The sequence below is a fragment of the Tursiops truncatus genome, chromosome 3 (genome assembly GCF_011762595.2).
Source record: "Tursiops truncatus isolate mTurTru1 chromosome 3, mTurTru1.mat.Y, whole genome shotgun sequence".
Lineage (NCBI taxonomy): Eukaryota > Metazoa > Chordata > Mammalia > Artiodactyla > Delphinidae > Tursiops > Tursiops truncatus.
Genome location: NC_047036.1, coordinates 76,602,183 through 76,624,297, shown reverse-complemented (window position 1 = coordinate 76,624,297; position 22,115 = coordinate 76,602,183). Strand labels below are relative to the sequence as shown.

At 34.8% G+C, this 22,115-nt stretch overlaps 1 protein-coding gene across 14 annotated transcripts in view; it reads left to right on the top strand.

The window, feature by feature from the left end:
* Positions 1–22,115, top strand: part of SKIC3 (SKI3 subunit of superkiller complex) — a 158,268-nt gene that overhangs the window by 92,339 nt on the left and 43,814 nt on the right. For all 14 annotated transcript variants that reach the window (XM_073802325.1, XM_073802327.1, XM_033853030.2 and 11 more), the window contains 18 exons: positions 3,974–4,114; positions 4,973–5,074; positions 5,919–6,058; positions 8,190–8,276; positions 8,367–8,470; positions 9,137–9,263; positions 9,899–10,078; positions 10,398–10,522; positions 11,452–11,705; positions 12,881–12,983; positions 15,186–15,362; positions 15,451–15,595; positions 15,759–15,837; positions 15,927–15,988; positions 16,102–16,158; positions 17,578–17,646; positions 19,692–19,766; positions 20,996–21,137. In XM_073802325.1, coding sequence (XP_073658426.1) covers positions 3,974–4,114; positions 4,973–5,074; positions 5,919–6,058; positions 8,190–8,276; positions 8,367–8,470; positions 9,137–9,263; positions 9,899–10,078; positions 10,398–10,522; positions 11,452–11,705; positions 12,881–12,983; positions 15,186–15,362; positions 15,451–15,595; positions 15,759–15,837; positions 15,927–15,988; positions 16,102–16,158; positions 17,578–17,646; positions 19,692–19,766; positions 20,996–21,137 — 2,169 coding nt within the window. The remainder of the gene's footprint in view (positions 1–3,973; positions 4,115–4,972; positions 5,075–5,918; positions 6,059–8,189; positions 8,277–8,366; positions 8,471–9,136; positions 9,264–9,898; positions 10,079–10,397; positions 10,523–11,451; positions 11,706–12,880; positions 12,984–15,185; positions 15,363–15,450; positions 15,596–15,758; positions 15,838–15,926; positions 15,989–16,101; positions 16,159–17,577; positions 17,647–19,691; positions 19,767–20,995; positions 21,138–22,115) is intronic.

Here is a 22,115-nt window from a genome sequence, read left to right as displayed (position 1 = left end):
TCTAAGTCACCCAGTTTCTTCAACTTTTAGCATGAAACCCAGTGTGTTCCCAAGATAAGTGGACTGATTTTCTTTATTGTGTGGCCTCTGGTACTCATCCCTCCACTCCTTTTTCTGCTATTGCGAAATTCATGGCTGTTCACCCTTTTCTCTCTGTTCCTGTTCAGCTATTCATGGTTTGTGCCATTCCCTCATTCTTAACGTGCTTACATGCTAATTGGCACAAGAAGATACACTGATGTTTCTTTTTGAGGGCTGATCAAATGTTTTCGTAATAGGCACATATAAGCCTATAATGTAGATTTGTTGAGTAAATATGCCCTAGTATATGAAAAAGCCTACAAAATTATAGAAGCAATAAGCTCAACAAACAATCTGCAGAGTTTTGCCCATAAATTCAGTACTTGACAAAATGTTTTAGTAAAGAGATAGCAAAGGGATTTTCGGATTGATTAGAGAGAGTGTTGATTTTTGTGGAAAAAAAAAAAACATTCTCAAAGAGGGTTTGGGGATGGGTATTTTGCAGAATTACAAATGTCCTGGCAAAGGGGAGTGGGTAGGTGGATATTTACATGTATGGTACTCCAAGGAAGACTTCTTTCCCTGCTGAAATGTTGGTTGTAAGGATTTGTGGAATGGGGCAGTTCAGGCTTAGGTACATTCTGAGGTGAAGCATTATTTTGGGGTGGAAGTTTAATAATGTAGGAGAGTAGGAAGCTGTGCTTAATGATTTCTTTTTTTCCTTCTTTTCATTGCTCCTTTAAGCCAAACTTTCTATGTATTAAGAACTTCTGAAAATCTGTGAGGTCTCTTAAAGGCTGATCTATCCTCCCCCAGAGTACTTTAGTGCCTGCAGAATTTGCTGCCTCACAGCAGTTAATCACTGGGTTCTTTTCCACTGGGGACAAATATATTTCATTCTCTTTTGTCCTCCTTTGCATGTTGAGGCTTGAAGACTCATTTGCAAAATGACTCAGTTTATAAAGCTTCACATAACAAGTAGTGAATAGCTTTCACAGTTGTCATCTGATGAAATGTTATTTCATGCTAAATGACCTTTTTGATTTATTTTGTTTTGCTTTATTGCTGAATTGCAGGAGGATAAGAAAGCTTGTTTCTTCAAATCCAAACAGAAAAGAGTTTAAGATTTTCTGTTCCAGAAATACTAGAAAATCCAGGTGGAAATAAAAAAATGAGTACATGTTGTTTTTCTCCCTCCAAGCTAGGTTAATTTAAAAGAAAAATTCTACAGCACTGTTGGATTTCTTTGGGATGTCAGAAATAAATTAAAAAAAGCTCTTGCCTTTTTTTGTGATAAACTTTAGGAAACAGAATTCTTATAGGTATTACTGAGCATCTACTCTGAACCTTTTCAGAACATCGTTTATCAGCTCCAAGTCTACCTTGCCTTATTGACAAATAAAAATAATATTGACAAACTGTTCTAAAGTCACTAAATCTGGAATCTTAGACTCTTTTAAATGTTAAAAAGAGCAGATAAGTTAAATAAACAATTTTCTATTCAAAAACAATGAAGTCTATTTCCTTTCTGGTTTTATCCTCCACATTTATTTAGGTAGTATTTTCAACAAGAATTAGTATGGAGAAGTGGATTGAGAGTTGAAGCTAGAATATTCCTGTCTCTTTACACAGGATCACTAGTGTTGTTATTACTGTTGATGGTTTTTGTGAACACTGTAGAGAAACCCTCTACGTGCCACTTGGTCTTATGTAGAGAGTATGTTATCCAGGGCTAGACGTGAATATAGTCTCCCCGAATCTCTTTTTGCTTTTATAATTGTGCTCCCAGATGTTAGCAAAGGGGAATATGTTAGGAAAATATACCTTGTTTAAAAGATTTTTGTGTTAATCCTAGACCTTTTGGAAACTATTTTCATCTGCCTATTCACACTTTGCTCACCTGTGTGCAGTTTTTAGTTACCCTAAATATGGATGATTTTTTAGAAAAGATGCATGATTGGCTTTTCTTCTTTTCATCCCAGGTGTGTTTTCTGTAATAAGTGCAGTTTTTATAGCCAAGATAGACTATCATGAATTGTGTTTCTGTGGAGTAAGAGAGAGTTTTGACTCAGTTGGATAGAAATCGAAGGTAAAATTTTAGTAGCCATTTTATTTTCTTTTTTAGAATGGTGAATGTTTTTAATTTTCCATAGTAATTCTCAGCCTTTACCTATTAATAGACTAAGCCTTTTGGGACATCAGTTCATAACGGTATTTTTAAAGGATCATTACAATATTTAATGAATGGCTACATGTACAAGATACTATACTAGTCCCTACCCTTCAGAAATTACTGTTTAGCTACAGAGGCAACAAAGGTAGGGTATATATGCTATAACGCTAGTAATACAGTTGGTATATGGTATTGGTAAATACTGTAGACTGGTGATTCTTAAAGTATGATCTCTGGACCAGTAGCATCAGTATCACCTGACAACTTGTTAGAAATGCAAATTCTCAGGTCTAATATCAGACCTACTGAATCAGAAACTTTGAGAGTAGCGTTCAGCATTTTTTGTTTTAACAAGTCCTCGAGGTTATTTTGATATCTAGTTTAGACAATACCGCTGGATATAAAAGGGGTGGGGGAAGCCCCCAGTGGTTTGCTTTTGGAGGATAATAGGGTGTATGGAACTAGGCATGTCTATTCTTGGAATTCATATATACGGAAGCGATAGTGAGAACATATTGATGGAAGGGAAATTCTTGTCTAGAAGCAGGCTTGTGTCTTTTTTACTGGCTTATTAACCGAGATAGTATTTCTTCCAGTTTATTCTCATATTTCACCAAACAGTATTGAAGTTTTAATTCTTTAGCCTTTATGAATTCTTTGAATTTTTGGTGCTAACTTGGACTTCTAAATTAATATATAAAATATTACTTAGGGATTATATACATTGTTGTATATCTGGTTTTAAATATTTTGAAATATATAAGCTAAATGGTATCATGCAAAGAATTCACCTTTGACATCTGTTACTGAAACAGTGGTTCCATATGTGGTTTGGGGCTGTTTTATAGAGATATTAAAGCATCAGGTCTCTTTTTCAGATAAATTATTTTTATTTGTTCCCCTTATTTATTGCTTCAAGTTGTAAATTACTGTCTCAATTACTTTTTAAGAATTTCCGTATGTGATTAAACAACTTATTAAAGTGGTGAGTGGTAGTCCCAGTTTATTCTCAAAACAGAAATCATATTTTCCACCTGTTTTTGTGCTTTTCTGGGAACAGAAATTCTGAGAATGATTGAGGTTGGAGAAAATGGAAATACAATATAACAGAACCTACAGTGTTTTCTAAACTAATTTTTTTTACCAAAATAAACTCAAAATGTAGGCATTGGATGATTACTACATAAGCCTAACTGTTAACTTATATAGGAAAAGAAAGTTTTGAATGTAAACTTAAGAAGAATGTGACTAAGTCTTTGTTCAGTATCCTGCTGAGTAGGCTGTCTTTTGATTCTGGGCTGCTGGAAGAGTCCACTGCATCTGGCATCTTGGCTGCCGCATCTCTAGCAGCACGTTGTTGTCCAGGGAGAGAGGTTGGCAAAGATACTGTCCTTTGACAGGGATTCCTTCATCTAACAACCAAAGTTCTTATTGCTGAATAGCAAAGGGAGACCCGGTGGCACGCAGCGCGCTGAGTCTTAGCCTTGTGGCAAGTAGCAGTAGGTTTCTTGCTTGAAACCCTTGAGTACGACAGCAAGTTCGGTTTACCCATACTGCTGTGTGTAAAGTGGTTTCTACTTCTGGTATTTAAGAAGAAGGAGGAACGTCATTTTCTTTATGAGATGTTAATATTTTCTACATTTGTTGGTCTATTTAAGTTTCAAATTCCTGGAATCAAGATATGGAAGTGTATGCATAAGACAGCTCTTGGGATTTAAGTGTACAGGTGTTGGCACATATTGTTATATGTATGCTAATAACTTTTTCTTTTAATTCCAGGAAGCCTTACTGATGAGGGAGAACAGTACTGTTGTAGATTAGTGGAAATGGATTCAAAAAGTGGTCCAGGTCTCATTGGTTTAGGCATTAAAGCATTACAAGACAAAAAGTACGAAGGTGCTGTTAGGAACTTAACAGAAGGTGAGTGTTCAGTGTGCAACATATAACATGAGGTATAGTTGTTAGCAGGCGTTTATCTTTGGGCCTTTCTTTAAGGAATATATATATTTAGGATAGAAGCAAAAAAATGTACTTACATACTCTGGAGTCTGCTTAAGTTTGAATTCCAACTCTGCCACTCACTAATTTCCAGACCTTACGAAAGTTAATTAAACTCTTTGTGTCTCAGTGTGTCTCAGTGTTTTCGTTTGTAAAATAAGGATACTATCTCCGTGTAAAATAAGGATGCTATCTCCATGCTTAGGAGGCTTTAATTTAGTCTTATCAGGTATGACAATTCTGGATGAACTCTCTTTCATATTGAGGTCTGAATGACAAATACAAGCCTGGCAGCGGGAGGAGCATTTTAGGCCAAGAGTTGAAATAGCCTGAGGTGAGAGAAAAGCTAGTGTTCAGGAAACTCCTGATCGTTCAGCAAGATTTGAAAATAAAGTATGGGAGCAGGAGGGGACAAGAATTGAGGCTGGAAAGGGGCCTTGCAAACCTTGTTAAGAGGTTTGCATGTTATCCAAAGGGCAGCTGGGAACCAGCGCAGTCTTAAGTAGGGGAATTTCATAATCCCATTTGTATTTTTAGAAATATTCTGGCCACAGTATAGAGAATGAATTGGTGTAGATGGCAAGCACTTGCATTGATCTGGGATAGATAATGGAGGTCTGACCTGAAGTGGTGGGCCGTGGAATCAATGTGACTTTGTGACTGATTAGCTATGGACTACAAGGGAGCGGGGAGGAGTCTGATCTGGGGAGTGGATTGTGGTGCCATTCATCTCAGTCGTAATGGAAACCTTGGATTTTGTGATTACTCTTATCCTTTTAGGGTTAAAGGAAAGCCCTCTCTGCACAGCTGGATGGTATCATCTGGCAGAAGCCCAAGTCAGAATGCATAAACCTAAGGAAGCTGTTCTTTCATGCAATCAAGGTATTCTTGACATCTTCCAGGGTGGCCAATGCTGTTTCTTTTCATCTTAAAGGAGAATGATAATGGTGCTTTATTTTGTATTTTAAGTTACCAACTAATTTAAATTTCATTGAGGAGGTTAAAAAAAAAAACACACCAAGTCTGTGTGCATGTCTACTACTATATTTTTAAACCAACAATGAGTATTTATCAAAGGTTTCCTACACTTGGAATTTTGACAAAGTCAGTTTAAGCTTGTGTGGTGATGCTCTGTCTTTGTAACAGGGAAGCTTCTTGTGTGACCTGCGACCTTCACTCTAACGTAGATTCTTGATTCCTTCAATGTAGGTAATGGACAAGGAGAGGTATCTTAGAGCCTATCTGCATGTGCTCATGTAGGTCAGGTGTGGGGTAAGAAATCAGAGAAATGATGCACTGCTCTTGGCCTGGCTGGTGACCTTGCCTCTGCAGTTGGGAAACAGTTTACCTTGGTTCATCCTAATTCAGCTTCTTTTCCCTTCCATTATCCTTAATGTGCTATTTTTGTGACAGATGCTTTGGATAAGGGTTAACCTCTATTATGTAGCAGATATAGACAGCCATTGTTGTGTTTCAGGATGTTCAGTTTTATTATATGTTACGTAAAGATGGAGGTTTTAAATTTAGATCTATTCTGTTTCAAATTCAGATATTTTCATAAAGAGTTCAGGGAAGAATTTATATTTAGCTTTGAATTATTCATCATGTATATTGTTTTGACAGTTTATTCTTACTATATCTACAATTTGTTATATGTTACCCTTAAAAAGAAAAAAAAAGTGAAGTGATATGATTGTCTTCATTCAGATGTCCTTAATTTTGTCAGCTCTGAAGAACATAGATAATCTTGGTGTGTCTGGTGGCAATCTTCATCAGAAGAATCTTTGTCTTCATTTGAAAGCAGAGGCTTTGATTAAACTCTCAGATTATGAATCTTCAGAGGAAGCAATTCGTACTCTTGATCAGGTAGTCTCCTCATGGCATTTTTCCCTTCACCTTATTTAGTTTTCGGTCAACCAGGCATCAACCACTCTCTGCTTACCACAAATATTTACTTACAAAAATTTTGTGTTAGAGGTTTGAATTCACCACCTCTGCACTTTTTGGAAACTCCTAAAGTTATTTGTTTGCCTCTTGCTTAAGTACTTACAATGTTCTTCATATAATGCAATTTCTTTCTTTAGTTCTTGCTCTTATTCTCCTTTTCTCTTTTTGCCCTCTTGGGTTATCAATACTTGATTATTATTAATTTGGTATTCTAAATTTTTCTCTCCAGAAAATATTTCATAGATTATTGACAAGAATTATTAAGGACACTTGTAGCTTCATGGTAGAGAATGTTGCTTGTTTTATTCAACTTAAAAAACACTCTGAGAAAGATTGATATTTAAGAAGGAAACTGATTTCTTACTGTTTTTGATTCAAGCAGTTTGAAATTCCCTAGCAAAAACTAGTAAAGTATGAATTATAACAACATGGCGCCTTTAACAATATAAGATATTTTTCAGATAAAGGCTATTTTTGGTATAAAATTAAAATTATATCACTCAGCATATTGCAGAGTTCTGAATTTTTATAAAAAACCATTGTTTTTTATGTTTCAAAAGGCTTTGCATTTCATAGTTTTTCTTTAAAATTAGAACAGTTGTCAGGATCCTTCAAGAACAGATATCTTATTTTCTTGTTTTCTCTCAATACTTGCCTTCCACCAATAGTGTGTTTTGGGTGAATGCTTTGGAGAGGTCTTTCCATACTCTTTTTTTTTTTTTTACAAAAAACAAAAACCAAATGAAAAGTGCCTTGAAGAACTGGTAGAATCCAAGTCTGAGACAGAAAATGTACAAGATGAGCCCAGGACACCTTATAATGCTAGAAACCAATGAAACCATAAAAGGCTATTAGAATTATGTCAGAAGTGCTCAGGAACTAGCATGAATTGATTTTTACTGGCTAAAGAGGGGATGGTTTGAGCAGTAGTAACTGCAGTAGATTAAAGCACATCATTTAAGTTTAAATCCATGTGTTAATGATGATACCAAAAAAAATCAACAAATCATCCTCAGTAAAGTGAATCTTTGAAGGATGCTAAGGAACCAATTGGAAAAAATCGAGGTATTTATCCTATGTTTCCTTTATGAACTGTTCCTCAGAATGATCAAATAGATAGAGGAGGGGAAATTTCTCTTTGTTGAAGTATGCCATCGAATAAGGAAAGAAGGAATGATAGAATTAGGAAATCACCATTTTGCAGTCCATAATGAATTAATAGATCTAGGCATTGAGGATCAACATCACAAGAAAAAAAGACAACTAGACATAACCAGGTGCAAGTACACATGAGGTATTCTTGCCAGAACATCAACCCTGAATCAGATCAAAGGTCTAGACCTACTAATTTATAGAAGATACAGGGGACCAGGGAGCATGTCAATACCATGACAATACAATCATCAAGAGCCAGACTCTGAGAAACTGTGAAAGTGGCCCATATTTTTCAACAGTTAAATTTTAAGGGAGAAAAAAAGAGATGGAAGGGAACCCTATAGATTAAAAGAGACTTAAGAGACATATCAGCCAGTTGAAATGTATGTACCTTATTTGGATTTTGATTAAAACAAATTCTTTAAATATTTTATGAGACAGCTGATAAATTTGAACACTGGTTAATTATTTGATGATGTTAAGGATGTATTGTTGGTTTTGTTTATGTGTTTATAATGGTAGTATGATTATGTTATTAAAAATAAACGTATTTTTTAGATACAGATACTAAACTATCAGATGAAAAGCTATAATTTCTGGGGTAATCTAAGCAGGAGTGTGGTGAAATGGGTGGAGGTATAGATGAGAAAAGATTGGCTTTGAGCTAATAATTTTGAAACTAGATGATAAGTACATGTGGGTTCATTATGCTGTTCTCTAATTTTTTAATGTATTTGAAATTTTCTTTAATAAGATTGCAAAGAATGAAAGTGTTAATAGTGATAGAAATCAGGTCCTCTAAGTCTTTATACCATGGTCATTCTTTAGTTAAAGCAAAACATTGCTGCATTGTGTTGTAGGAGATTTATAGCAATTCTTTACAATTATTTTCTAGGTTTCTGATGCAAATAATATCCCAGGACTTTTGGTTCTCAAAGGCTTGGCCTATCTGAACAAAGGCTCATTAGATGAAGCTTCAAAGGTTGGTGTTTTCATTTAAACTGAGGGTTTTTTTTTTAAGTCAAAAGTTATTTTTATCTGGATATGGAATTGATAGATATGTACTTTATAGATTATGGAAGACCTTCTCTCTTCTTACCCTGACCTAGCTGAAGCTCATGCCCTGGAGGCTTTGATTCATTTTACCAAAAAGGAATATCTACAAGCAGAAAAATGGTAAGGATGTATTTAGATTGCTCATAAACCTAGTCCTATCTTAATTTAATATTTCTTGAAAAATTCAAAATGAATGGGTTTGATAAAGATCTTGTTTTGCATAAATTTGATCTTTGTAAGCCTAAGTATTTTTTTTTTTTTTTTTTTTTTTTGTGGTACGCGCGGTACGCGGGCCTCTCACTGTTGTGGCCTCTCCCGTCGCGGAGTACAGGCTCCGGATGCGCAGGCTCAGCGGCCATGGCCCACGGGCCCAGCCGCTCCGCGGCATGTGGGATCCTCCTGCACCAGGGCACGAACCCGTGTCCCCTGCATCGGCAGGCGGACTTTCAACCACTGCACCACCAGGGGAGCCCCAAGCCTTAGTATTTTTAAGAAATGTATTTAGCATGTAGCACAGTAACTATAGAAAATTTCATGATGGGTTTGAAATCTCATTAGCTGATCATAATGTTCAGTAAGCACATATAATGTTTGGTTTTAAGTTTGGTTTCCTCTTCTAATCATTTTTTTTTCTCATGATCTATATCCTAAAGTAATGACTTGCTTCTAATTTACCATCCTTGAATAAGTCAAACTTTGATTGTTCCAACTAGGTGTCTCCTATTTTTTTTTTTAATCTATCTATCTATCTATCTGAATATTCCTTTCTTCCCTTTTGTGACTTAGTTTTCAGCTAGCTCTTGAGAAAGATGCTGAAGTTGCTGAATATCATTACCAACTTGGGTTAACATATTGGTCTATGGGTGAAGAAACAAGAAAAGATAAAACAAAGGCTCTTACCCATTTTCTAAAGGTAACATATGCTATTTAGTTCTTAGTTGAAATGGATTCATTATGAAATCAAATCTAATAATCACATAAGTTAGGTACTTAAAATTACCCTTTACTGAATTTTTTTTGGTGTGTTTCATCTCTCACACATAAGGTTTTGTGAGAATGTTGTATGGGTTTTCAAGGAGAAAATTAAATCATAAAAATGTAAAAGTTACTAATTTAAGAAACACGTGTTATAGAAAATGAAACATCAGTACCTTTGGAAAACAATACTGTTTTTGGGTAATTTCCACTGTACTTTTATTGCCAAGTGAGTCTTATATACTTCTACGTGTTTAACTTCTTATATTTTAGATGTGTAACAGCTAGAAGTTTTACATTCCTATCTTGACTCATAGAAACAGATTGATGAAATAATAACTCTAATTTCGCATTTCTTTTAGCAGAGAAATAGTATTTTTATATTTGTTTGTTTTCTGTAACCGGTGATGGCCAGTTTTCATGTCTGCTTTAAATCTTACGTTAAAGGATGTTTTGGCATATTTTTGTATATTTATTTATTTTTTTAAATCTGTGTATTTATCTTTTGTGTTTTTAAAGGGACCCATCCAAACAAACTTCAATATTCTGTTATTATCAATTTTTATTTTTCAGGCTGCCAAACTGGATATATACATGAGCAAAGTTTTCTGCTATTTAGGTCATTATTACAGGGATGTAGTAGGAGATAGAAACAGAGCCCGTGGATGTTACAGGAAAGCTTTTGAATTAGATGACACTGATGCTGAATCTGGAGCTGCAGCAGTTGACTTAAGTGTAGAGCTTGAAGAGATGGTATGTCTAATAATTTAAACACTTTTGTCTTTTTTTTTATCCTGAGTATAGAAATATTTTTATATGTGTACTTGAAAGTTATTTTTTAATTTTTATTTGTAGATACTATAGAAATATTTCTGCCACTGCTTATAGAGTAAATTTTCTTTTTATTGGCAGATATTAAATTACTTAATGTTGAAAGTGTGGTTCAGTATATACCAGTGTAAGTTTAAAAAATCAAAAGTGGTAAATGAAAATATATCTGTTTACTTTACATAAGTGTTCAGTATTTTTGTAATATTTAATATCTCTAATACTAGTCTTTTCTTCTTATTAGGAAACTGCCTTAGCTATCCTAACAACAGTCACTCAAAAGGCAAGTGCTGGAGCGGCAAAATGGGCCTGGCTTAGGCGAGGACTATACTATTTAAAAGCTGGTCAACATTCTCAAGCAGTGGCTGAGTAAGGCACCTTTCTATATTTAACCTCTGATAGACAGCCTAATGGTTCCTTAAATTAAACTCCATTTATATCCAAAATGAACTTATAAGTTGCCTCATACCAGGTTGTATTTCGAGGGAAGAAATAGCAAAATTTATTTATGGTTCATTGGTTCTTACTATCTGCACGGCACTGGAATTACAAAATTGCATTAACTGATGTCCTTGTGTTAAGGAGAGAGCCGTCCAGGGAAGTGAAGTCTTAATAGTATCATGTATATAGCAGGTTCTCAATAGAAATTTAAGGAATGATAAAAAGCAAAGGTTAATATCTTTGTTGTTCTCCCACTGACAAGCATTGTTTTGGGGAAGGGGAGACACTGGCAGCTTGAAGGGCATTTGGAGCAGCTCATTTTTAATAGTTTGGTTTGAACCATGTAAAGAAAATATGTTTGAGTCAAAGTTGTTCTGATTTATGTTAATACCTAGAATACAGGCATTTAAAATTTTTTCATGGCTTTGGAATCTGATCAGAAATTTAAAGCATGCCTGTTGTTCCTATTTTTCAACTCTCATATTTTTGTTTTGGTAGGAGGCTTGGTGGGGGCTTATAGACTGTGATGAGGCATATTGAGATATATACCTATTCTGGTAGGATAGGAAACTGGAGTTCTCCTACATAGTCCAGGGAAAGAAATTTTGGTGAGCATTTCTTCAAAAATTTATTTTGTTTTTATTCATTCTAAAATTACAATGAAATTTCTTAGTGTGAAAAAACCCATGTCATAAAAGGAACAGGTATACTTGCTTTAAATAAATACGGTTTTTCAGTTTTATCCATAGGAGGAACCATGGATATGTGTGATTCAGTTAAATTACTTTGTATTTTTCTTTCAGATATGGAAGTAGTTCTATTACTTTTAGTTCTCTTACTCTTTCTTGAAATTTTAGTTTACAGGCAGCATTGAGGGCAGACCCTAAGGACTTCAATTGTTGGGAGTCATTAGGAGAGGCATATTTAAGCAGAGGTGGCTATACAACAGCCTTGAAATCCTTCACAAAAGCCAGTGAGCTGAACCCCGAATCCACATACAGTGTGTTTAAGGTTGCAGCAATACAGCAAATCCTAGGCAAATATAAAGAGGCGGTAGCTCAATACCAGCTGATCATTAAAAAGAAAGAAGATTATGTGCCTGCTTTGAAAGGTAATTCCTCTTTAATAGCTCCTTTGTCTTTTGTGATACTGAAGTATAAAATCCTTGAATAAATTTCTAAATGTATCGAGTAACTTGAAAAGGACTTCTTTAGTCAACAGCAAGTGTCTGGTATGAACTGTTTATAGTATAGCTTGTTATATAGATTTGAATATAGAAAGATGAAATTTTGTTTCATAACAGTGAATAAATAGTAATATGATAGAGACTTAGCTTTTAGATAAGTAGTATGATAGCTGTGGGATCTAAAAACGGATCTCTAAAACAAGAATTTCCCTGCTCTTATATTTTGATAATTAATTCACTATATTCTCAGAATATCGTAATACCTTTTAGTTACTTTGTAAATTATAGAATCTCATTTTTAAACTTTTTGAACTTTAGAGGCAACTTGCATTGTTTTGTAATTATCTAAATTAATTTTAGTTCCTTTATAGATACCTGTTCCTTCTTAAAAAATTATTTTTGGTAATTTAAAGTAAAACACCACCATCCATATTTAATTAATTTTTTAATGATTACTTCTAACCATTAAAAAAACCTGGAGCTCATTATATTTGCTTCCCTCTTTTTCCTTTTTAAAGAAACAGTGGGGGGTTTAATTCAGAAATAGTGTATATTTTAAGTGACATGTAACTTAGGCCTTGAAACCCTTTTTAAAATTTTTTTTTTATAAAACTCCTTAAGAGAAGGAGAACTCACATTTATTACATGTTTACTGGCCACTTTAGGAAATTGCTGTTTCATTTAATTTTGATAGTATAGTTTGCTACATAGTTTTGAATATAAAGAGGTCAAATCTTGTTTCACAACAACCTAATAAATAGTAATATGATAGCAAGTAGCATCATATTAGATATTATTAGGTAATATCCCCATTTTCAAAGCTAAGATTTTAAGAGGTAAGTAATTTGTCCAAAATCAAGGAAATTCTTAGGTTCCATAGATAGTTTTTATCTTTTAGTACATGTTTACTCCAGCAGAACCCTGACATTTGAATTCTTTAATAAATGCATCAAGACCATGCTTAAGATAACTTTTATAAAATACCATTAAGTTTTGTTTTCTGGAAAGTGGCTGTAATATAACACCAATGAATTTATTTGATGTTCATTCTCAGTGTTTCTTTTACATATTTTAACAACTACAAACTTACCTGATTTTAGGTTTGGGTGAATGCCATCTCATGATGGCAAAAGCAGCTCTAGTTGATTATCTTGATGGAAAAGCTGTAGACTACATAGAGAAAGCACTGGAATATTTTACTCGGTTAGTATCATTATTTATGAGTCTATTTTCTTAGTATTATATAATAAAGCCAATTTTAGGAAATCATGCTTTGTTTATCCTGTTAGCTATAGCAATCATTATTCAGAATCTCAAACATAAAAAAGAGTAACAGACTAGTCAGTTAATTCTGTAACATACATATTGTATTAATTTTGCACTGGGGAACAGATACAATTTCTTGCTTTTAGCAGCTGACATGCTGGAAGCATAGAGAAGGATGGGAGGGAAGAAGCAGTCAGCTAGTGGAGCAGCAGCTTGGGTACCACGTGTTATTGTTCTCTTTCAGGAGACCTAGAGATGCAAGTATCTCTAATTGGAACTGATTGGAAAATGGGGCTTCAGGTGCACAATAGGCTTTATATTCAGTGATCAGGGCCCATTTTAGACTAATTAGACTAATTAGTAGGGCTGAAGGTGAAGGGAGATGAGCAATCTGATTGCTCCTGGAGAGAATCTGTGTAGGAGAAGAAGTGATGTCAAATAACAAGAAATAAATCAGAAAGATTTCAGTAAATCTGGTTATTTTATAGAACTAAATTCATTAGTTAGGTAGAAGTGTTATTTGTGATAGATGACTAAAAAGTACTCAAGTTAGACATAGAATTAAATTTTTTTGCTCTTAAACATCTTTCTTGTGCTTCACTTCCTTTCTTTCCCTACTTGCCCTCTCCTGTGTGTTGTGTTGATTTGCTTGCTCTAGAATTCCTTTGCTTTGAGCATGAACCAAATCTGAAATGAAAACTTCATTCTTTTCTCCCACTGATTTTTATTGCTACTTTTCAAGTCTTATGTAATACATATAGCTCTTTCCAAAGGAAGGTATTGTGAAGAGGGGTGTAATTTGTTTGAACTAGTATTTAAGGGTAAATGTGAACCTTTGAGTGATGATACTTCAGCTACAAATACTGCCTTTCTGAGTCTGGGAAATTTTGTTCTGGATAACACTCACAACTAATTATGAGGAGGTATACAAAACTTTTAAAGTGATATTCCCACATTTATATTTACTTTACTTCTAGACTTAAAGTTCACACTACCACAGTTCTAGTGTAAGGGTGATAGAAGTTATTTCACTTTACAGATATTTTATTTTTTATTGAACTTAAAAGGAGATAAGAGTTTAGGTTGCTAAAATTGCCAGTGTTTTCTTTTCTGTTTTCCTCTCTGTTTTCTTCTTTCCTGCTGTCAAGTTTAGAAATTACACTAAGATATTTAGGCAAAAGAGCTACAAATAGTGTCCTTCCTCCTGATCCTCACAGTGGGCTTTCAGTGATGACTGCAGTAATTAATCTTGTTTCTCAGGAAGACATTGAAAAATGATTTTTGGCTGGACTCCATGAGTAGAAAAGGCTATGAAAAATGTTCCATCTGCTTGCCCATCTGCCAGCAACATAGCTGTTTGTGATAGCTGATTATCGAGACTTGGCTTAATTGAGAAATTGCTGTGTTTTATTTGTAAGATTTTGAGAAGAGAAAAGTGAAGAGAAATGAATAACTGAGATTTTCTCATTCTAAAAAGAAGTGCCCTTTATCACTGTAATTAATATTTTTATTTACTTTTTGAGGTTGTCCACTGAGTCTTTCTTGCTTCAATAAATACGGTTTTTCACATTCTCATATTTAGATTTTTGGTATTCTTGATCTCAGAGAGTAAAAATCATTTGGACTACCAAATATATTTTATATTTACTAGTCCTTTTTTTTTTTTAATATGTGAAGGAAGATCTTCAAGCAAAACTTAAGTTTATAATAATCAACTATGAGACAGTTACCAACTTTACTGCTTTGCTTTTTGTTTAAATAGACAAACACAAAAAGCATAATTTAAAAAATTCAGTATTAAAGGTAAATTGGTCCTGGAAAATTTATTGATTTATTTATGTGATTTCTGCTGCTTCTAAGAAAAATGATAAAGAGTACCAAAGAAATGTTTGCAAAGTTTCTGTCACTTAAAATAGTCAATTTCTTCTCCTTCCCCTCTTCCTTTCTTCATAATAAGGAGGTGATAAGATATAAGATGGCTAGAAGGAATTCAGTAAAGCATTTGCTGCATTTAGCTAAGGAACTAAATCAAAATTGTATGTATACTTTTTCTGTTTTAATTGTATGTAGTAGTGAGGGAGATAAACGCCATACGTTTTGGAAATAATTTGTAAGAATCACACCTTTTCTTTTTTTTAGGGCTCTGCAACATCGAGCTGATGTGTCTTGCCTTTGGAAGCTAATTGGGGATGCTTGTACCAGTCTGTATGCTGTCTCACTATCTAAAGTGAATGTTAGTGTCTTAGGAGTCCTCCTAGGTCAGAAAGAAGGAAAACAAGTATTAAAGAAAAATGAGCTCCTCCATCTTGGAGGAAGGTAATTTACAATGATTGCCAGTGGATGACATTCAAATCGAATTAGAACATCATAACACAATATAACATTCACTTTTATATTTCTATAGGTGTTATGGTCGTGCATTAAAACTGATGTCTACATCTAACACGTGGTGTGATCTTGGAATTAATTATTATCGCCAAGCACAACATCTAGCAGAAACAGGCAGCAAGTCGAATGATCTTCAGGAGCTATTGGAGAAATCTTTGCATGTATGGTTTTGAGAAATTTTTCATAAACTTTTAAAAAAACTAAGGGCTTTTCTGAAAGATGCTTTTGATAAAGTAAATTCTGTAGTGTTTTCACATAAAACCACACTTACCTTGATATAAATGCTGATATTCTAAGAAAAATTTATCTACTTTTACTTTTCAGTGTCTGAAAAAGGCTGTGAGACTTGACAGTAATAATCACTTATACTGGAATGCTCTTGGTGTAGTTTCATGTTACAGTGGTAAGAATTGAGTAACACTTCAATATTTTTAGAAGATTGCCTGTTTTCAGGCAGTAAAGTTCAGTTTTATTGAAATCTGTATTTTTCAGGTATTAGAAATTATGCCCTTGCTCAGCACTGTTTCATCAAATCAATCCAATCAGAACAAATTGTGAGTGTTACGTGTCTCTGTCTATGCAAAATAACTTCAAAATTTAGTGTTAATGATTTTCTGAGACTGCTATGTAGACAAGGGACCTAATTTTGTATATGTGTGTTTTTTAGAATGCTGTTGCATGGACCAACTTGGGAGTGTTATACCTTGCAAATGAAAAGATTGAGGTACATATATTGTCTGTTTTGTCCTATTAAAAGTAAAGAACATTTTCTATATATGTCCTCTTCCTAATAGCTTAACTTGTTGTGGAGAAATACTTGGCACATTGTTATCTATCCAGCATGCTCTCTAATATGCTAGATCATTGATAGCATTCACTTTATTATATTGAATAATGAATGTGTAAGATTTCCCTTTTCATGTCACAAGAAATTTCTGGTTTTATAATTATGTGGTTTTTTTCATTTGGAGATTAAAATAATTCTGTTATGAATTATTTGGGTGTGCTTCTTTTTATCTTTTACACGTTAAGAGGAGTCCCATGTAGGCTGTGTTGGGGGTGGGGTGATGAAGTAAGGGCATTTATTAGTACTCTGTAGAAACTTAAATTTAACCTTTGCTTGGTAATTTAGATTTGGCTTTAGCAGATATTAATCCCTTTACATGCCACGGTGTAAATTGTCATACGTGAAGAGTTGTATATAGAGAATTGGAACTACAGTAATGGGGAGCATGTTTATAGGTCATGTTTAGAAGTTTCCACAAATCTATATATAATAGCACATCTGTACTGTTTTGTGTTTCAGCCAGTATATTAAATATCATCCTTTTAAAATAGCTTCAGTGGTATTCTCAGGGATACGTGAAGTCACTGCAGAGATTGCTTTAGAAGATTGTAAATAGAATGAAGAAAAATATTAATTTGGATCTTAAAATATGTGAAAATATTTTTTTAAAATTTAAACAAAGATAAGTCTTAGTTAATAAGCTACGAATGTGGTTTTGTGGTAGTGTGGTGCAGTTGTTGTCCATGAGCTTACCTTCTTATGAGAAAAAAAGACTGTTTCCTGCCACACATAGATAGATTATTGGGAAAACAATACAAAGCAGCGTATAATAAGTTATTCTTTGTAGCAGAAAAAAAAGCATATGATTTAAAGTGTCCAAGTGGGGTAACTTGAAAGTTTCCTGTTTAGCTCAGATTTATGTTGACCACTCCTTTCACCCAGTAGCAGGTCTCAGACCTCACTTGTTGGTAGTTTTTATCTTCCCAGTTGAGCTCCAAGAGAGGGGAATAGATTCAGCCTTCTCTAATTATTTCCATCAGACCTGTGGCTTAGCAAATAGATGGGTAATTCGTTCAAAGTTCTGCAGGCTATGAGGTAGACACCTACAGTGCCCTTTCATTGAGGACCAGAATCCCTAAGCCTGTAGAGAAATCTGTTGAATCCGGGACTCTTTCAGGACTATATTTAAGACATAGTTGTAAGCATTGCCAATTGTGCTTAAACAGTGAAGTTTTAGGTTCATTTGTATTTATGTTTACAAGTCTGGCTTTTCTTATTCTCTTATGCTTTTTAAATATAAATGCTTTAATATAAAGTTTATAAAATGGCTTGTTATTTTTTGCCTTTTTTTCCTAGCAAGCTCATGAAGCTTTCAAAATGGCTCAATCCCTTGATCCATCTTATTTAATGTGCTGGATTGGACAAGTAAGATATATAACATATAGTTATTAATAATCTGTTTTATAACTAACATGTTAATAGAAAGTGGTATAAATAACGTGTCAATATAAACAACACTGATAATAATGATAGCATTTGAGGGCTTACTTTGTGCCAGTTGCTGTGCTAGGCTCTTTGTGTGTGGAAGCTGAAGCTAAAAGATCCCACGTATCATGCCCAAGGTCATACAGCTTGTAATGATTAAGCTTTGATTTGAGGGGCTTTGAACACCATCATTCTGCCATTATTATTCTTAAAAAATAAACCTAGAACTCTGTTAATATACATTTATCAAAAAAATGAACATTTACAAGATCATTTTGATTATGTTTTCTCATTTTCTGTAAAATCTTCATATTTGATCTGGTACTTGTTTATGAGTGCCCCCCCCCCACCCCCGCCCAGCAAAGTTTAGATTTTTGTACTGCCAAATAGGAATCAGGTTACTAGTCTGAGTCTGTCACTTACTAATTGTTTTACCTTAACATATCACTTCTGGATTTCATTTTTCTTACCCGAAAAAGAAGGAGATTGGCCTGAGTGGCCTCCAAGGTCTTGTCTAGTTGAGAAGTTGTAATAAATTAGTAAGTGGTTGATTGTTTCAGTTCAGAGACTAGTGGGAGCATCATCCCTATTAGAAAATCATTAATCAGGGATTAGATATCTTCTCTTATACTTTGACTCTTGGGTCTGATTCTAGTTAATCGGTGAAACATGCAAAGTTAGGAAAGGCAAACTCCTGTTGCCCTTAGCTGTGGTAGCATCTGGGAGCAGTGGCATTACTACACTAATCTCTATGTAAGGTTTTGGACCTAGGGGGCCTGAGAATTTGCATTTATAACTGCTCCCAACTGAGGACGATGCTGGTGGTCCAGGGCCTTCACTTTGAGTAGCACTGCTGTAGGTCAGTAGGTCTGAGTTGCTCATCAGAGTCACTTAAGTATTTTTTTTCTTATTTTTATTTATTTATTTTTTAAATTTTATTTATGTTTGGCTGTATTGGGTCTTCATTGCTGCACGTGGGCTTTCTCTAGTTGCGGCGAGCGGGGCCTACTCTTCGTTGCGGTGCGTGGGCTTCTTATTGCGGTGGCTTCTCTTGTTGCAGAGCGTGGGCTTCAGTAGTTGTGGCATGCAGGCTCAGTAGTTGTAGCTCGCGGGCTCTGGAGCGCAGGTTCAGTATTTGTGGCATACGGACTTAGTTGCTCCGTGGCTTATGGGATCTTCCGAGACCAGGGCTCGAACCCGTGTCCCCTGCATTGGCAGGCAGATTCTTAACCACTGTGCCACCAGGGAAGTCCCTTTTCTTATTTTTAAATTATTTCTGTTCTTAAAAATAATTTATTTCAGGAGGTAATTAGTAGATTTAAATAAAATGGTAACAATAGAGTGCGGCTTAATATTAATTTCTTAATTAGTAATGTATGATAACTAAAAAAAAAACCCTGCTTTCTATAAAAGATAGATGAGCTTGAAAGTAATTTTAACTGTCACATAATCTATGAAGTCAGTGGCATAGATATAATATTTAAAATCCTGAGGCAGTTTTAAAAAATAAACATGATGAGACTCTACCCAGATCTATGGAAGCTAGATTTCTAGGGGAGAGGATCTCCTTTTTAAAAGCTTTCCAGCTGAATCTGAGGGGACCCTGTGGTTAACAACTCTAATCCAGACAAATACCAGTATGAATAGATTGGGGGGAGGGAAGGGAGGAGGTAGCATAGCTTTATCAGCGTTCTGAGGAATTTTACGTGGATTATTTCACTAACTCCCTGGTTGCAAATGGAGTTCTGCAAGCATCTGTCAGCTTAAGGGCTAATTTAACAAGTCATTCTGGTCCTCTGAGCCATGGGAATACGGTAGCCAAGATTGAAAAAGAAGTTAACTTTGCTTTTAAGCACAGCTAGTAAACCTTTGGTTCCTCCAAAGAGTTTCATTTATTATTATTGTTAGTAGGAGTAGTGGTAGTAGTAATAGTAGTAGTAGTAGTCCTTTTAAACACATTAAGAGCCTCCCTTTTCCTTTTATAGGCTCTAATTGCAGAGACAGTTGGAAGTTATGACACCATGGATCTCTTCAGGCACACTACAGAACTCAGTATGCACGTAAGAATTTGAGCATTCTTCAGGATTCATTAATGAATAAAGTACTGTCCTTCTTGAGAAATTGAATACATAGTGGTATCAGATGTTAATGATAGCAGTTGTCCCTACTCTTCATTCTTTCTTAAAAAACAGATTGAACTGTCATTAAAGAGCTGATGAAGAAATGACATTGGGATTCAATAGATGAAGTAGTCATGTAGAATAGAAACTGAGACTCTAAAAACAAACCACGATCGACAGATGAATGGATAAAGAAGATGTGGCACATATATACAATGGAATATTACTCAGCCATAAAAAGAGACAAAATTGAGTTATTTGTAGTGAGGTGGATGGACCTAGAGTCTGTCATACAGAGTGAAGTAAGTCAGAAAGAGAAAAACAAATACCATATGCCAATACATACATATGGAATCTAAAAAAAAAAAAGGTTCTGAAGAACCTAGGGGCAGGACAGGAATAAAGACACAGATGTAGAGAATGGACTTGAGGACATGGGGAGGGGGAATGGTAAGCTGAGACGAAGTGAGAGAGTGGCATGGACATATATACACTACCAAATGTAAAATAGATAGCTAGTGGGAAGCAGCCGCATAACACAGGGAGATCAGCTTCTGCTTTGTGACCACCTGGAGGGGTGGGATAGGGAGGGTGGGAGGGAGACGCAAGAGGTAGGGGATATGGGGATATATGTGTACTTATAGCTGATTTAGTTTGTTATACAGCAGCAACTAACACAACAATGTAAAGCAATTATACTCCAATAAGGATGTTAAAAAAACAAACAAACTGGTACGTCCATACCTACGGAATGCTAAGCAATAAAAAGGAGTTAACTATTAATACAAAAAAAAATGAGATAAATACTAGACTTGGTTGACATTTCTCGATTATTTATGAAAGTGTTTTAGAATTCTTTTGATTGGTAATTATTTGTTTGACCTATGGAAATGATGCTGAGAAGAAGCAAACCAACCCATCAGGAGGGGCTCTGTTTTTTCCCCTTTATTTATCCTGCTTGATTCTTCTACTTAGGTTTGAAGCAAGTGATTTAAATATGTTCTTAGCTGTGTTGTATCATAGTGACCCTTTATTTAAAGGCACTTACCAGTTGACTTAGAAGACTAAGATGTGATATTTACTGTATTGAAGTACATTGTTTCATTTCTTAATTTTTCTTGGAAGATTTATTACCCTGTGTCTACTTGTTAATTTTGGCCTTTTTACAGACGGAGGGAGCAATAGGTTATGCGTATTGGGTCTGTACAACATTGCAAGATAAAAGCAACAGAGACACGGAGCTGTACCAGTACAACATCCTCCAGATGAATGCAATTCCAGCAGCACAAGTGGTTTTGAGTAAATACACAGGTAAGGCACCTGTTATACAATGGCAAGATACATGAAGAATTGTTGAGATAATTTAAAGAATTTAAATTAATTAAATTTAAAATTAATTCCAAATTAAATATTAGCTCCTTAAGACATGAATTTGCCCTTTCCCCCCCACGGCCAAGTATTCTGCTTTTTAAACTTTTCTAAAGATTTTTGAAGAGTGCTGAAAATTGTTATTACCTATTGATTCAAGGTAGAAGTGATTTCCATGTTGTAGTAGGAAGCATTTTGGAGCCTAATGGTCCTGAGTTGCTGCTGTTCTAGCTCTGCTGTTTACTTTCTCTGCAGTCTTAGGCCAAGTATTTTACTTGCCTTAACTTCTGTTAATCTTGGGAAGTAGAGATAATAATACTGAGGTTGCAGAGATGTGAGAATTCAATGAGGTAATATGCTTTAAGTTCCAAACCCAGTGCCTTTAACGTCCCACTTTAACACCTAATCTTTCTTCAACATACTGGAAATGTTTAGGCTTAGGAAAAGGACAGAATGGTGAAATTTAATTAGCCATCTATTGTAATAACTTTCTTCCTTAATAAAACTAACATTGGGTGTAGTCTCAGCTCCACCACTTAGTAGCCATGATGAAACCTTGGGCTTATTACCAAATTGAATTTTAGTTTTCCTACCTATAATCCAAGAGTGAAAGTATCTATTGCTTAGGGTTTAATGAGATGATACATATAAAATGTTATGCAGAGTACCTGGCATATCCTAGATGCTCAAGAAATATTAGTTTCACTAGCATCTTATTTATCCCTCAACAAAATTCTAATAAAGAAGCAAGGCGTTTAAGCAGTAATATTGACAGTTGAATAATATGAAGAATCAGATAAACTGAAAAGCAGAGGAGAAAATGCCTCATCATTGTAATATGCAGGATGGTAATACTCTTCCTGCATTGAGCCTGGGGCACTTGAGCAGAAGGCAGTTCATTTATAAACATCAGCACTTCAG